Consider the following 14337-nt stretch of genomic DNA (forward strand, 5'->3'; position numbering starts at 1 on the left):
TTTAGAGTGGACCATATTAGATATATTCTATTATGGTCTATCTGAGTTTTCCAAAATGTCATTGGACCACTCTGCAGGTGGATCCATTCACCTAAAGAAAATGCCTGCAGAAGCTCAAGAACTTATTGATATGGTTGCAAATAACAAATTCATGTACACTTCTGAGAGGAATTCCGTGAATAATGGGATGCCTCAGAGGAAGGGAGTTCTTGAAATTGATGCTCTGAATGACATATTGGATCAGAACAAAGTGTTGACTCAGCAAGTCAACATGATTTCTCAAAGTCTGAATGGATGGCAAAATGCATCCAACAGTACTAAAGAGGCATCTTCTGAAGAAGAAACTTATGATCCTGAGAACCCTGCAATGGCAGAGGTAAATTATATGGGTGAACCTTATGGAAACACCTATAATTCATCATGGAGGAATCATCCAAATTTCTCATGGAAGGATCAACAAAAGCCTCAACAATGCTTTAATAATGGTGGAAGAAACAGGTTTAGCAATAGCAAGCCTTTTCCATTATCTTCTCAGCAACAGATAGAGAATTCTGAGCAGAGCTCCTCTAATTTAGAAAATATAGTCTCTGAACTGTCTAAGGCCACTTTAAGTTTCATGAGTGAAACAAAGTCCTGCATTAGAAATTTGGAGGCACAAGTGGGCCAGCTGAGTAAGAAAGTAACTGAAACTCCTCCTAGTACTCTCCCAAGCAATATAGAAGAGAATCCAAAGAGAGAGTGCAAGGCCATTGATATAGTCAATATGGCTGAATGCAAGGAGGAGGGAGAGGACGCGAATCCCAATGAGGAAGACCTCATGGGACGTCTCTCAAGTAGGAAGGAGTTCCCTATTGAGGATCCAAAGGAATCTGAGGCTCATATAGAGACCATAGAGATTCTATTAAATCTCCTTCTGCCATTCATGAGCTCTAAAGATTATTCTTCCTCTGAAGAGGATGAGGATGTAACTGGAGAGCAAGTTGCTCAATATGTAGGAGCCATCATGAAGCTAAATGCCAAGTTATTTGGTAATGAGACTTGGGAAGGTGAACTTCCCTTGCTCATTAGTGAACTTGATACATGGGTTCAGCAAACTTTACCTCAAAAGAGACAAGATCCAGGCAAATTCTTAATACCCTGTACCATAGGCACTATGACCTTTAACAAGGCTCTGTGTGACCTGGGGTCAGGCATAAATCTTATGCCACTCTCTGTAATGGAGAAACTAGGGATCATTGAGGTACAGCCTGGTATATTCTCATTACAAATGGCAGACAAGTCAGTAAGACAAGCTTATGGATTGGTAGGGGACGTACTAGTGAAGGTTGAAGGCCTTTACATCCCTGCTGATTTCATAATCTTAGACATTAGGAAGGAGGAGGATGAATGCATCATCTTTGGGAGACCTTTCCTGGCCACAGCAGGAGCTGTGATAGATGTTAACAGAGGAGAATTAGTCCTTCAATTGAATGAGGACTACCTTGTGTTTAAGGCACACGGCTATCCTTCTGTAACAAGGGAGAGTAAGCATGCAGAGCTTCTCTCAGTACAGAGTCAAACAGAGCCCCCACAATCAAACTCTAAGTTTGGTGTTGTGAGGCCACAACCAAACTCTAAGTTTGGTGTTGAACCCCCATATCCAAACTCTAACTTTGGTGTTGGGAGTCCACAACATTGACCTGATCACCTTTGTGGCTCCAAGAGAGCCCACTGTCAAGCTAGTGACATTAAAAGTGTGCTTGTTGGGACGCAACCCAATTTTTATTTATCTAATTTTATTTTATTTTCATTGTTCTTTTATGTTTTATTAGGTTCATGATCATGTGGAGTCACGAAAAAAATATTAAAATTAAAAACAGAATCAAAAAAATAGCAGAAGAAAAATCACACCCTGGAGGAAGGACTTACTGGCGTTTAAACGCCAGTAAGGAGCATCTGGCTGGCGTTCAACGCCAGAACAGAGCATGGATCTGGCGTTGAACGCCAGAAATAAGCAACATCCTGGCGTTTAAATGCCAGGAATGCACCCTGAGGAGAGCTGGCGCTGAACGCCAGAAACAAGCATGGAACTGGCGTTCAACACCAGAAACATGCTGCACATGAGCGTTGAACGCCCAGAACATGCATCACTTCGGCATTTAAACGCCAGAATTGCATGCAAAGGCATTCTACATGCCTAATTGGTGCAGGGATGTAAATCCTTGACACCTCAGGATCTGTGGACCCCACAGGATCCCCACCTACCATATTCTCCCCTCTTCTCAACATTCATCCTCTCTTTCCAATAAACACTCTTCGCCAAAACCCTTCACCAATCACCTCAATCTCTCTTCCCAATTACCCCGTTCACCACTCACATCCATCCACTCTTCCCCGAAAACCCCACCTACCTTCAACATTCAAAATTTCTTTCCCACCCAAACCCACCCTAAATGGCTGATCCTACTCCCTCTCCCCTCACTATATAAACCCCTTCATTCTCCTAAATTATCATACAACACAACCCCCTCTTCTACACCTTGGCCGAATACACCTCCCTTACTCTCCTCCATCTTTTCTCTTCTTCTTCTTCTTTTCTTTCTTCTCTTGCTCGAGGGCGAGCAATATTTCAAGTTTGGTGTGGTAAAAGCATAAGCTTTTTGTTTTTCCATAACCATCAATGGCAGCTAAGACCGGAGAAACCTCTAGAAAAGGGAAAGGGAACACAAAAGCTTCCACCTCCGAGTCGTGGGAGATGGAGAGATTCACTCCAAAGCCCATCAAGACCACTTCTATGATGTTGTGGCTAAGAAGAAGGTGATCCTTGAGGTCCCTTTCAAGCTCAAGAAAAATGACTTTTCGGAGATCCGACATGAGATTCAAAGAAGAAGTTGGGAAGTTCTGACCAACCCCATTCAACAAATCAGAATCTTGATGGTTCAAGAGTTCTATGCCAATGCATAGATCACTAGGAACCATGATCAAAGTATGAACCCGAATCCAAAGAACTATCTTACAATGGTTCGGGGGAAATACTTAGATTTTAGTCTAGAAAATGTGAGGTTGGCATTCAACTTGCCCATGATGTAAGGAGATGCACACCCCTACACAAGAAGGGTCAACTTTGATCAAAGGTTGGACCAAGTCCTTAGGGACATATGTGTTGAAGGAGCTCAATGGAAAAGAGACTCCAAAGGCAAGCCGGTTCAACTAAGAAGACTAGACCTCAAGCCTGTGGCTAGAGGATGGTTGGAGTTCATCCAACGCTCCATCATCCCCACTAGCAACCGATCTAAAGTTACTGTGGATCGGGCCATCATGATTCATAGCATCATGAATGAAGAGGAAGTAGAAATTCATGAAGTTATCTCCCTTGAATTCTACAAAATAGCCGAGAAGCCCTCTACTTTGGCAAGGCTAGCTTTTCCTCATCTTATTTGCCATCTATGTTACTCAGCTGGAGTCATCATAGAAGGAGACATCCCCATTGAGGAGGACAAGCCCATCACTAAGAAAAGGATGGAGCAAACAAGAAAGCCCACTCATGGAATCCAAGAGACGCATGAGGAAGCTCATCACCAAGAAATCCCAGAGATGCCTCAAGGGATGCACTTTCCTCCCAACAACTATTGGAAACAACTCAACACTTCCTTAGAAGATTCTCCTAGTTAAGTTTGTTGATTCTTGAACAGAGCTACTTTTTTGAGTCTTGGCCGTGGCCCTAAGCATTTTGTTTTCCAGTATTACCACCGGATACATAAATGCCACAGACACATGACTGGGTAAACCTTTTCAGATTGTGACTTAGCTTTGCTAGAGTCCCCAGTTAGAGGTGTCCAGAGCTCTTAAGCACACTCTTATTGCTTTGGATCAGGACTTTAACCACTCAGTCTCAAGCTTTTCACTTAGACCTGCATGCCACAAGCACATGGTTAAGGACAGCTTGATTTAGCCGCTTAGGCCTGGATTTTATTTCCTTGGGCCCTCCTATCCATTGATGCTCAAAGCCTTGGATCCTCTTTACCCTTGCCTTTTGGTTTTAAGGGCTATTGGCTTTTTCTGCTTACTTTTTCTTTTTCTTTCTAATTTTTTCGCTACTTTTTTTTCAAGCTTTTGCTTTTTCACTGCTTTTTCCTGCTTCAAGAATCAATTTCATGATTTTTCAGATTATCAATAGCATTTCTCTTTGTTCATCATTCTTTCAAGAGCCAACAATTTTAACATTCATAAACAACAAGATAAAAAATATGCACTGTTCAAGTATTCATTCAGAAAACAAAAAGTATTGTCACCACATCAATATAATTAAACTAAATTCACGAGACACAAAACATAGATGAACATATAACATAAAAACCGAACAACAGAAAATAAGAGCAAGGAATGAGTCCACCTTAGTGGCATCTTCTTCTTGAAGGACCAATAATGTCCTTGAGCTCTTCTATGTCCCTTCCCTGCCTTTGTTGCTCCTCCCTCATTGCTCTTTGATCTTCTCTTATTTCATGGAGAATGATGGAGTGCTCTTGATGTTCCACCCTTAATTGTTCCACATTGTAACTCAAATCTTCTCAGGAAGTGTTGAGTTGTTCCCAATAGTTGTTGGGAGGAAAGTGCATCCCTTGAGGCATCTCCGAGATTTCTTGGTGATGAGCTTCCTCATGCGTCTCTTGGGTTCTATGAGTGGGCTCTCTTGTTTGCTCCATACTTTTCTTAGTGATGGGCTTGTCCTCCTCAATGAGGATGTCTCTTTCTATGATAACTCTAGCTGAGTAACATAGATGGCAAATAAGATGAGGAAAAGCTAGCCTTGCCAAAGTAGAGGACTTGTCGACTATTTTGTAGAATTCATGGGAGATGACTTCATGAACTTCTACTTCCTCTCCAATCATGATGCTATGAATCATGATGGCCCGATCCACAGTAACTTCAGATCGGTTGCTAGTGGAGATGATGGAGCGTTGAATGTACTCTAACCATCCTCTAGCCACAGGCTTGAGGTCCAGTCTTCTTAGTTGGACCGGCTTGCCTTTGGAGTCTCTTTTCTATTGAGCTCCTTCCACACATATGTCCATAAGGACTTGGTCCAACCTTTTATTAAAGTTGACCCTTCTAGTGTAGGGGCGTGCATCTCCTTGCATCATGGGTAAGTTAAACGCCAACCTCACATTTTTTGGACTAAAATCTAAGTATTTCGCCCGAACCATTGTAAGATAATTCTTTGGATTCGGGTTCACACTTTGATCATGGTTCCTAGTGATCCATGCATTGGCATAGAACTCTTGAACCATTAAGATTCCGTCTTGTTGAATGGGGTTGGTTAGAACTTCCCAACCTCTTCTTTGGATCTCATGTCGGATCTCCGGATACTCATTTTTCTTGAGCTTGAAAGGGACCTCAGGGATCACCTTCTTCTTGGCCACAACATCATAGAAGTGGTCTTGATGGGCTTTGGAGATGAACTTTTCCATCTCCCATTACTCGGAGGTGGAAGCTTTTGTCTTTCCTTTCCCTTTTCTAGAGGATTCTCTGGCCTTAGGTGCCATCAATGGTAATGGAAAAACAAAAAGCTTATGCTTTTACCACACCGAACTTAAAATATTGCTCGCCCTCGAGCAAGAGAAGAAAGAAAAGAAGAAGAAGTAGAAGAAAATATGGAGGAGAGGGGGAGAGGTGTATTCGGCCAAGAAGGAGAAGAGGGGTTTGTGTTGTGTGAAAATTAAGGAGAATGGAGGGGTTTATATAGGGAAGTGAGAGAGGGTAGGTTCGGCCATTTAGGGTGGGTTTGGGTGGAAAATATTTTTGAATTTTGAAGGTAGGTGGGGTTTATGGGGAAGAGTGGATGGATGTGAGGGGTGAAGGGGGTAATTGGGAAGAGAGATTGAGGTGATTGGTGAAGGGTTTTTGGGAAAGTGTGTTATAGGATTAATTAGGGTTTTTAAGGGCCATTCGGCCATGCCTGGACCTTCATCACTTATGTATTTTCAATGGTGAAGTTTCTGCTGTACCTCAAGTTTCAATGCAATTACTGCTATTTTCTATTCAATTCGACTTATTCCTATTCTAAGATATTCATTGCACTTCAACTTGATGAATGTGATGATCCATGACACTCATAATTATTCTCACTTATGAACGCGCATGACTGAGATGATATCAATTGAGAAATTGACAAACTATTGAGTTCGGAATGGAAATGTTGATTTGATAGTGGTTGAGATGAGTCGAGGACTCGGAATGGAATGATGGATCCATGATATATTGAAAATGTTTTTTAAAAAATCACTGAATCATTGTTCTATACTGAGAAATGATGAGACGCTATGTGCCTGGCAGGGATGGTGGTTATTCCTTCCTGTCGAGGTAGCTGTGACGGCGTAAGCACGGTGGTTAATCCCGCTTACATTGAAATGTGAGGTCTGTGGCAAGAGTATCTCGCTCGCATCCCTTCGGATCACTAGAGTGTGCAGGCACAAAATCCTGGACGATGTTCCGAGTACTATATCTCAGGGGTTTCCAATCATGATTCCGAAAGGAGACATCTCCATAGAGATGTGTCGGGTTGGCAGTTGAACCGACAATGTGATATCACAGCCTATAGGACAGGCATTCATTGATGCCGGGGCATCTTAGGCTAGTTTCACTACACTTTTTCTTTGTTTTTAGTAGGTTTTATGCACTTTCTTGAGTTATAAATAAGCAAATTGGGTAGAAATTCATGTATGCCTAGATTCATTCAACATGATTAATTTGATGCAATTTTATGAGAATTTTGCTATAATTATTTGTGTGCTTAGAATGATGAGAATTCTCAAGACTTTAGCAAGGCTTTGACGCATATATTGGTTGATGACAGGTGAAGAAAGGCATGGAAAGATTTGAAGAAGGAGCAGAGAAAAGATGTAGAAGGAGCAACATTGGTGGCTAAGTTGGACCCAACGTTACCTCCAACATTGGAAAAAAGCAGAACAAATCTCTGCAAAGTTGCTAATTGCTCACATTGGAGGGAGTGTTGGACATCCAACGTTACCCCCAACGTTGTGAGAAAATGATCAATTCTAGAGCTGAAGAATTTTTGAGTGACGCGTCCGCGTGAAAAAGTAAAATTTTCGTATCCACTCGCAAGCGTGAGTCACGCGCACATGTGGAATGGATATATTGACCATCCACGCGTACGCGTGGGTCACACCTACATGTCACAAAGTGAACGTTGGAGGTCCAACGTTGCCTCAAACGTTGCCTCAAACTTCTGCGATGCCAATCCCAGAATTTGGAATTGAAAAACATGAATCCACGCGTACCCATCAGTGACGTGTATGCGTCGATTAGAAAAAGGGCAACTCATGTGTAAACATGGTGTACGCGCACGCATGAAGAAGCAAAATCTCAGCCCTCACGCGTGAGCATGGTGTACGCGTACGCGTGAAGAAGCAAAATCTCTGGTTTCACACTTAAGCGTGAAGCACGGGTACGTGTAGGTTAGCAAAACGTTGGACCTCCAACGTTGAGTCAAATGCCAGTGATAACAAGATTTCTGGTTTTTCTGGTTTTGTTCTAAATGGCGTTTGAGTCAACGTTTGCCATCAAACGTTGACTCCAACGTGAAGCATCAGAACTCACAATTCAAAGAGAACTCTTCTCAACAGCAACGGAATTCTTCGGATCCTTGAGAGAGGGATGAAGAATTCATGCTCGAATTGCTTTCTAGCATTGGATTAGATTGGGGGTTGGATGGATATATTGACATGTAATCCTACCAATACTTTGATCTATGAATTTGTGTGGTATAGTCAGTGACCAAACTTCAACTCTTCCCATGAGCAATTAAATCAAGACATTGGGCAATTGTTCATGCTTAGAGAGATTGGTGAGACAAGACATTGGGATCTAATCATCTAAGATTTCCAAGCAATGTCAATGAATGCATTGATTGAGGAAGAGATGAAAATGATTTGATCCGGAGAGTTCAATATCTCCCAAAACCCAATGAATCCTCCATCTCTGATCTTTCCCATTCTTTCACATTCTGCCTCTTTAATTTCATGCTCATCCCCATTCCATTTAATTTCTTGCAATTTAAGATTCTGTCATTTAATTTCTTGGAATTTAATTTCTGTTATTTAATTTCTTGCAAGTTAAGTATCCCGCCAATTTACTTTCTGCAATTCTCAACCAAATCTGATTTCGCTCAACTAGAACAATTCTCCAATTAAAGTTGCTCAATCTACCAATCCATGTGGGATTCGACCTCACTCTACAGTGAGTTTTTACATGACGACAATCCGGTGCACTTCCCGGAAGGAAATTTGTTGAGAGGCAAGTTTTCGAGTGAATCAAGTTTATGGCGCCGTTGCCGGGGATTGGTTTTGTATTGACAATTACTAAATTGGAGGATAACTAGATTGAGCAATTTGTCTTTTATTTTGATTAATTGAGTTTTAATTTTAGTTGTTCATTTTGTTTTGTGCAATTTTTAGTCATTTCTTTTGAATTTCTCTTTACTGCTTTACTTTCCAGCAAACTAACTCACTAACCCACTAACCATTTGATAAATTGCTCTAACTAAACTAACTATACTCTATTTTAGTGGACTCTGAATTTGCTATTTTTTGTACTTGTTCATCATATGACAGGTAGAAGAGAGGCCTCAACCTCATTTGATAGTGAACCGGAAAGAGCCTTCCTGAGATTAAGGAGGAAAACAAGAGGAAATAGGGCTGTTACTGTAGAAGAAGAAGAGGAAGACTTGGATATAACCATGGAGGATGATATGGAAAACCATCATGAAAGAGAGGTGAACAATCATGCCAGAAGAGGTGGAGCTAACCCTGTTGGACAAGAGAGGAGAGTTCTGGGATCATACATCAATTCAAACCCAGGAAACTGTGGTAGCAGAATTCAAAAGCCAACTATCCATGCTAATAATTTCGAATTAAAGCCTTAGCTCATAACTCTGGTGTAGAACAATTGTTCTTTTGGAGGGAGTGCCCAAGAGGACCCTAATGAGTATCTCACTAAATTCCAAAGGATATGTAACACGGTTAAATCTAATGAAACATCCTGACACCTATAGATTGCTACTATTTCCATTTTCCTTGAGGGATAAAGCATCAAAATGGCTGGAATCATTTCCCAAAGAAAGCTTGACAACTTGGGAGGATGTGATAAATAGATTCCTAACAAGGTTCTATCCTCCACAAAAGGTAAACAGGATGAGAACTAAAGTGCAGACATTCAGACAGTAGGATGGTGAGACAATTTATGAAGCCTGGAAAAGATTCAAAGATTTAACAAGGAAATGCCCCCCTGATATGTTTAATGAGTGGGTACAAATTCATATCTTCTATGAAGGGCTGAATCATGAATCAAAAAAAGCTGTTGACCACTCATCTGGAGGTTCCCTCAACAAAAAGAAGACCATTGAAGAAGCCATTGATGTTATAGAGACAGTGGCTGACAATGAATAATTTTATGCCTCAGACAGAAGCAACAACAATGGAGTCCTAGAATTAAACCATATGGATGCAATCCTAGCTCAGAACAAGATGATCACCAAGCAACTGGCTGAATTGACCAAGCAAATGGAGAAGAATTAGGCCGCAGCAATCCACACTCAACCATCAGCTCAAGAAGAGTTGGAGACAGAAGAAGTAGTTAACTGGGAGGAAGCTAATTACCTTGGAAATTCATCTAGGCAAGCTAATGATCCGTATTTTAAAACTTATAACTCTGGTTGGAGAAACTACCCAAACGTTGGGTGGAAAAACCAACAAAACCAAGGCCAAGACCACAGACCACACAATCCAACTCAGTATAACAACTCAACTCACCAAAACTCCAACCAAAGACCATACCAGACCACACAAAACACTTATTCACAACACCCATACCAAAGCCACAACAACCACTCTCAACACCCCAATTTCAACCAACCATCCCCACATGAGGATGACAGAATGGCTAGGATGGAAGCTATTCTTGCAAACCTTTGCAAGGAGTTTGACGATATGAAAAAATTTAAGGAGGAAGTAATATCTAATCGGTAAAATCAAGTTGCTGCCACTCAAAAGCTTGAAGCACAACTACAAGACAACTTCAAGAGAGGAATGCAAAGCTATCACTCTTAGAAGTGGAAGAGAATTGGAAGAGAAGTCAAGGGAGACTAAAGAGGAGAAAGCAGAGGAAAGTTCAACTGACAAGGAAGAAGCACAAACATCTACCCCCAGTTCACCAGAAGAAAAGGAGGTTCTAAAGCCATATGTCCCAAAGGCCCCTTACCCTCAACGCTTAATGAAGAATGAAAAGGACAACCAATTCTCCAAATTTTTGGAGATCTTTAAGAAACTTCAAATCAACATTTCCTTTGCTGAAGCACTAGAACAAATGCCACTCTATGCTAAGTTTCTGAAGGAATTAATGACCAAGAAGAGAAGCTGGAGGAATGATGAAACTGTGATAATAACTGAGGAATGTAGTGCTATCATCCAACACAAGCTACCTCAAAAATTGAAGGACCCAGGAAGCTTCCGAATTCCCTGCATCATAGGAGAAATAACAGTTGAAAAAGCCTTATGTGACTTGGGAGCTAGTATAAATCTGATGTCCTTAACTATAATGAAAAGAATGAAGATTGAGGAAGCCAAACCAACAAGAATGGCCCTCCAATTGGCAGATCGATCATTCAAATTTCCTCATGGAATAGTAGAAGATTTGTTGGTAAAAGTAGGAGACTTCATATTCCCTGCTGATTTTGTGGTGTTGGACATGGAGGAAGAAGCTAAGGCCTTAATAATCTTGGGAAGGCCATTTTTAGCTACTGATGGGGTCATCATTGATGTCCAAAAGGGTAAACTTACCCTTAGGCTACATGATGAGAAAATGGTATTCAATGTATTCAAAGCTATGAGCTATCCACCAAAGGCACTAGGAGAGTGTATGAGGCTAGATGCAGTAGAAACTGTGGTGCAACAGACCTTTGAAGAAGTACTTGGAGAATTGATAGAGGGTGACTCCATGTTAGATGTTAAGATTGCTGATGTCAACTCAGCTGAAATGCCTATTCCAAGCACATTGAAGTACCCAAACTGGAGCTGAAAACATTGCCTTCTACTCTCAAGTATGCTTACTTAGGAAGTGATGAAAGTTAGCCAGTAATCATCAATTATGCCCTTAGTCAAGAATAGGAAGAGGAACTAATCAAGGTGTTGCAGAAGCACCAAGATGCCATTTGATAGACCCTTTCCGACCTAAAAGGGATAAGCTCATCCATATGCATGCATAAGATCTTGCTTGAAGATGATTCCAAACCCTCCATACAAGGACATTTTTATTGAAGCAGATCCTGAACCTGAAAGGACTCTGAAGAAGAAGCTAAGAGAAGCTAAAGCACAACACTCTAAAGAGGACTTTACTGAAATTTTCGAAAAAGAAGTAGAGATGGCCAAAACCAATAACAATGGTGGAGGTGCAAGGAAGATGCTTGGTGACTTTACTGCACCAAATTCCAACTTTCATGGAAGAAGAATCTCAACCCCTGCCATTGGAGCAAACAATTATGAGCTAAAGCCTCAATTAGTTTTTCTAATGCAACAGAATTGCAAGTTTCATGGACTTCCATCAGAAGATCCTTTTTAGTTCTTAACTGAATTCTTACAGATCTGTGATACTGTTAAGACTAATGGAGTTGATCCTGAGGTTTACAAGCTTATGCTTTTCCCTTTTGCTGTAAGAGACAGAGCTAGAATATGGTTGGACTCTCAACCTAAAGATAGCCTGAACTCTTGGGATAAGCCGGTCACGACTTTCTTAGCCAAGTTCTTTCCTCCTCAAAAGCTGAGCAAGCTTAGAGTGGATGTTCAAACCTTCAGGCAGAAAGAAGGTGAATCCCTTTATGAAGCTTGGGAGAGATACAAGAAACTGACCAAAAAGTGTCCTTCTGACATGCTTTCAAAATGGACCATCCTAGATATATTCTATGATGGTCTGTCTGAATTGTCTAAGATGTCATTGGACCATTCTGTAGGTGGATCTATTCACCTAAAGAAAATGCCTACAGAAGCTCAGGAACTCATTGAAAGGAATCCTATGAATAATGGGACGCCTCAGAGGAAGGGAGTTCTTGAAATTGATGCTTTGAATGCCATATTGGCTCAGAACAAAATATTGACCCAACAAGTCAATATGATTTCTCAGAATGGATTGCAAAATGCATCCAACAGTACTAAAGAAGCATCTTCTGAAGAAGAAGCTTATGATCCTGAGAACCCTGAAATGGTAGAGGTGAATTACATAGGTGAAGCCTATAGAAACACCTATAATCCCTCATGGAGAAATCATCCAAATTTCTCATGGAAGGATCAACAAAAGCCTCAACAAGGCTTTAATAATGGTGGAAGAAACAGGTTTAGCAATAGCAAGCTTTTTGCATCATCCTGTCAGTAACAGACAGAGTATTCTGAGCAGAGCCCCTCTAGCTTAGCAAACATAGTCTTTGATCTATCTAAGGCCACTCTAAGTTTCATGAATGAAACAAGGTCCTCCATTAGAAATTCGGAGATACAAGTGGGCCAGCTGAGTAAAAGAGTCACTGAAATTCCTCTTAGTACTCTCCCAAGCAATACAGAAGAGAATCCAAAAAGAGAGTGCAAGGCCATAACCTTACTTGGTGTGGCTGAACCTAGAAAGGATGAGGAAGACATGAATCCCAGTGAGGAAGACCACATGGGACATCCTCTGGACAAAAAGGAGTTCCCAATTGAGGAACCTAAGAAATCTGAGGCTCATCTAGAGACCATAGAGATTTCATTGAACCTACTTCTGCCATTCATGAGCTTTGATGACTATTCCTCCTCCGAGGAGGATGAAGATATTACTTAAGAGTAAGTTGCTAAGTACCTTGGAGCAATCATGAAGCTGAATGTCAAGTTATTTGGTAATGTAACTTGGGTGGATGAACACCCCTTGCTCACCAATGAACTGAATGACTTGGTTAGGCAGACATTACCTCAAAAGAAATAGGATCCTGGTAAATTCTTAATTCCCTGTACCATAGGCACCATGACCTTTGAGAAGGCTCTATGTGACCTGGGGTCAGGCATAAACCTAATGCGACTCTCTGTAATGGAAAAACTAGGAATCTTTGAGGTACAGGCTACAAAATTCTCATTAGAGATGGCAGACAAATCCATGAAAAAGGCTTATGGACAGGTAGAGGATGTGCTAGTAAAGGTCAAAGGCCTTTACATCCCTGGTAATTTCATAATCCTAGACACTAGAATGATGAGGATGAATCCATCATCCTTGGAAGACCCTTCCTAGCCATAGCAAAACCTGTGATTGATGTGGACAGAGGAAAGTTGATCCTTCAATTGAATGAGGACTACCTTGTGTTTAAAACTCAAAGATCTCCTTCTGTAACCATAGAGAGGAAGCAAGAAAAGCTTCTCTCAATGCAGAGTCAAACAAAGCCCCCACAGTTAAACTCTAAGTTTGGGGTTGGGAGACCACAACCAAACTCTAAGATTGGTGTTGAACCCCCATATTCAAACTCTAAGTTTGGTGTTGGGAGGTCCCAACAATGCTCTGAATATCTGTGAGGCTCCATGAGAGCTCATTGTCAAGGTATTCACATTAAAGAAGCGCTTATTGGGAGGCAACCCAATTTTATTTATCTATGTTATTTTCTATTTTTTTAGGTTGATGATCATGTGGAGTCACAAAAACAAATGCAAAAATTCAAGAAAAATAAAAAATAGCACACCCTGGAGGAAAAACTTACTGGCATTTAAACGCAAGTAAGGGTAGCAGAATGGGCATTTAACGCCCAGTCCAGCACCATTCTGGGTGTTAAATGCCAGAAACAAGCACCAGACTTGCGTTAAACGCCAGAAACAGGCTACAATCTGGCGTTAAACGCCAGAAATAGGTTACAGCCTGGTGTTTAATGCCAGGAAAGGAATAAAAGTTGGCGTTTAACGCCAGAAACAAGCAGGAATCTGGCGTTAAACGCCAGGATTGCACAGTAAGGGCGTTTTGCATGCCTAAAAGGAGCAGGGATGAAATCCTTGACCCCTCAGGATCTGTGGACCCCACAGGATTCTCACCCACCCTACCTCTCTCTCTCTCTCACTCACCAATCAAATCATATCCTCTTCCCTATTCACCAATCACCTCCATACCTCTTCCCCAAAAACCCCACCCACCTCACTTTAAAATTTCAAACACTTTTCCCTCCCAAACCCAACCCTAATGACCGAAACCTAACCCTCCCCTCACCTCTATATAAACCCCTCACTACTCCTTCATATTCACACAACACAAATACCTTTCCCCCCTCTTGGCCGAACCTCCTATAACCCTCCA

General features: G+C 41.3%; 1 protein-coding gene and 2 non-coding genes across 3 annotated transcripts; 1 reads left to right on the forward strand and 2 right to left on the reverse strand.

Moving 5' to 3' along the window:
• Positions 1-9185: 9185 nt before the first annotated feature.
• Positions 9186-9292, reverse strand: LOC127742135 (small nucleolar RNA R71). The gene has a single exon (XR_008003322.1). It is a non-coding gene; the product is annotated as a small nucleolar RNA R71 (small nucleolar RNA).
• Positions 9293-10629: 1337 nt separating this feature from the next.
• Positions 10630-11070, forward strand: LOC107465517 (uncharacterized). The gene has a single exon (XM_016084496.1). The coding sequence runs from the start codon at positions 10630-10632 to the stop codon at positions 11068-11070; it is 441 nt and encodes a 146-aa protein (XP_015939982.1).
• A 744-nt stretch (positions 11071-11814) lies between these two features.
• On the reverse strand, positions 11815-11922 carry LOC127742084 (small nucleolar RNA R71). Its single transcript, XR_008003272.1, has one exon. It is a non-coding gene; the product is annotated as a small nucleolar RNA R71 (small nucleolar RNA).
• Between the last annotated feature and the right edge of the window lie 2415 nt (positions 11923-14337).

This window comes from Arachis duranensis, chromosome 9 (genome assembly GCF_000817695.3).
Source record: "Arachis duranensis cultivar V14167 chromosome 9, aradu.V14167.gnm2.J7QH, whole genome shotgun sequence".
Taxonomy (NCBI): domain Eukaryota; kingdom Viridiplantae; phylum Streptophyta; class Magnoliopsida; order Fabales; family Fabaceae; genus Arachis; species Arachis duranensis.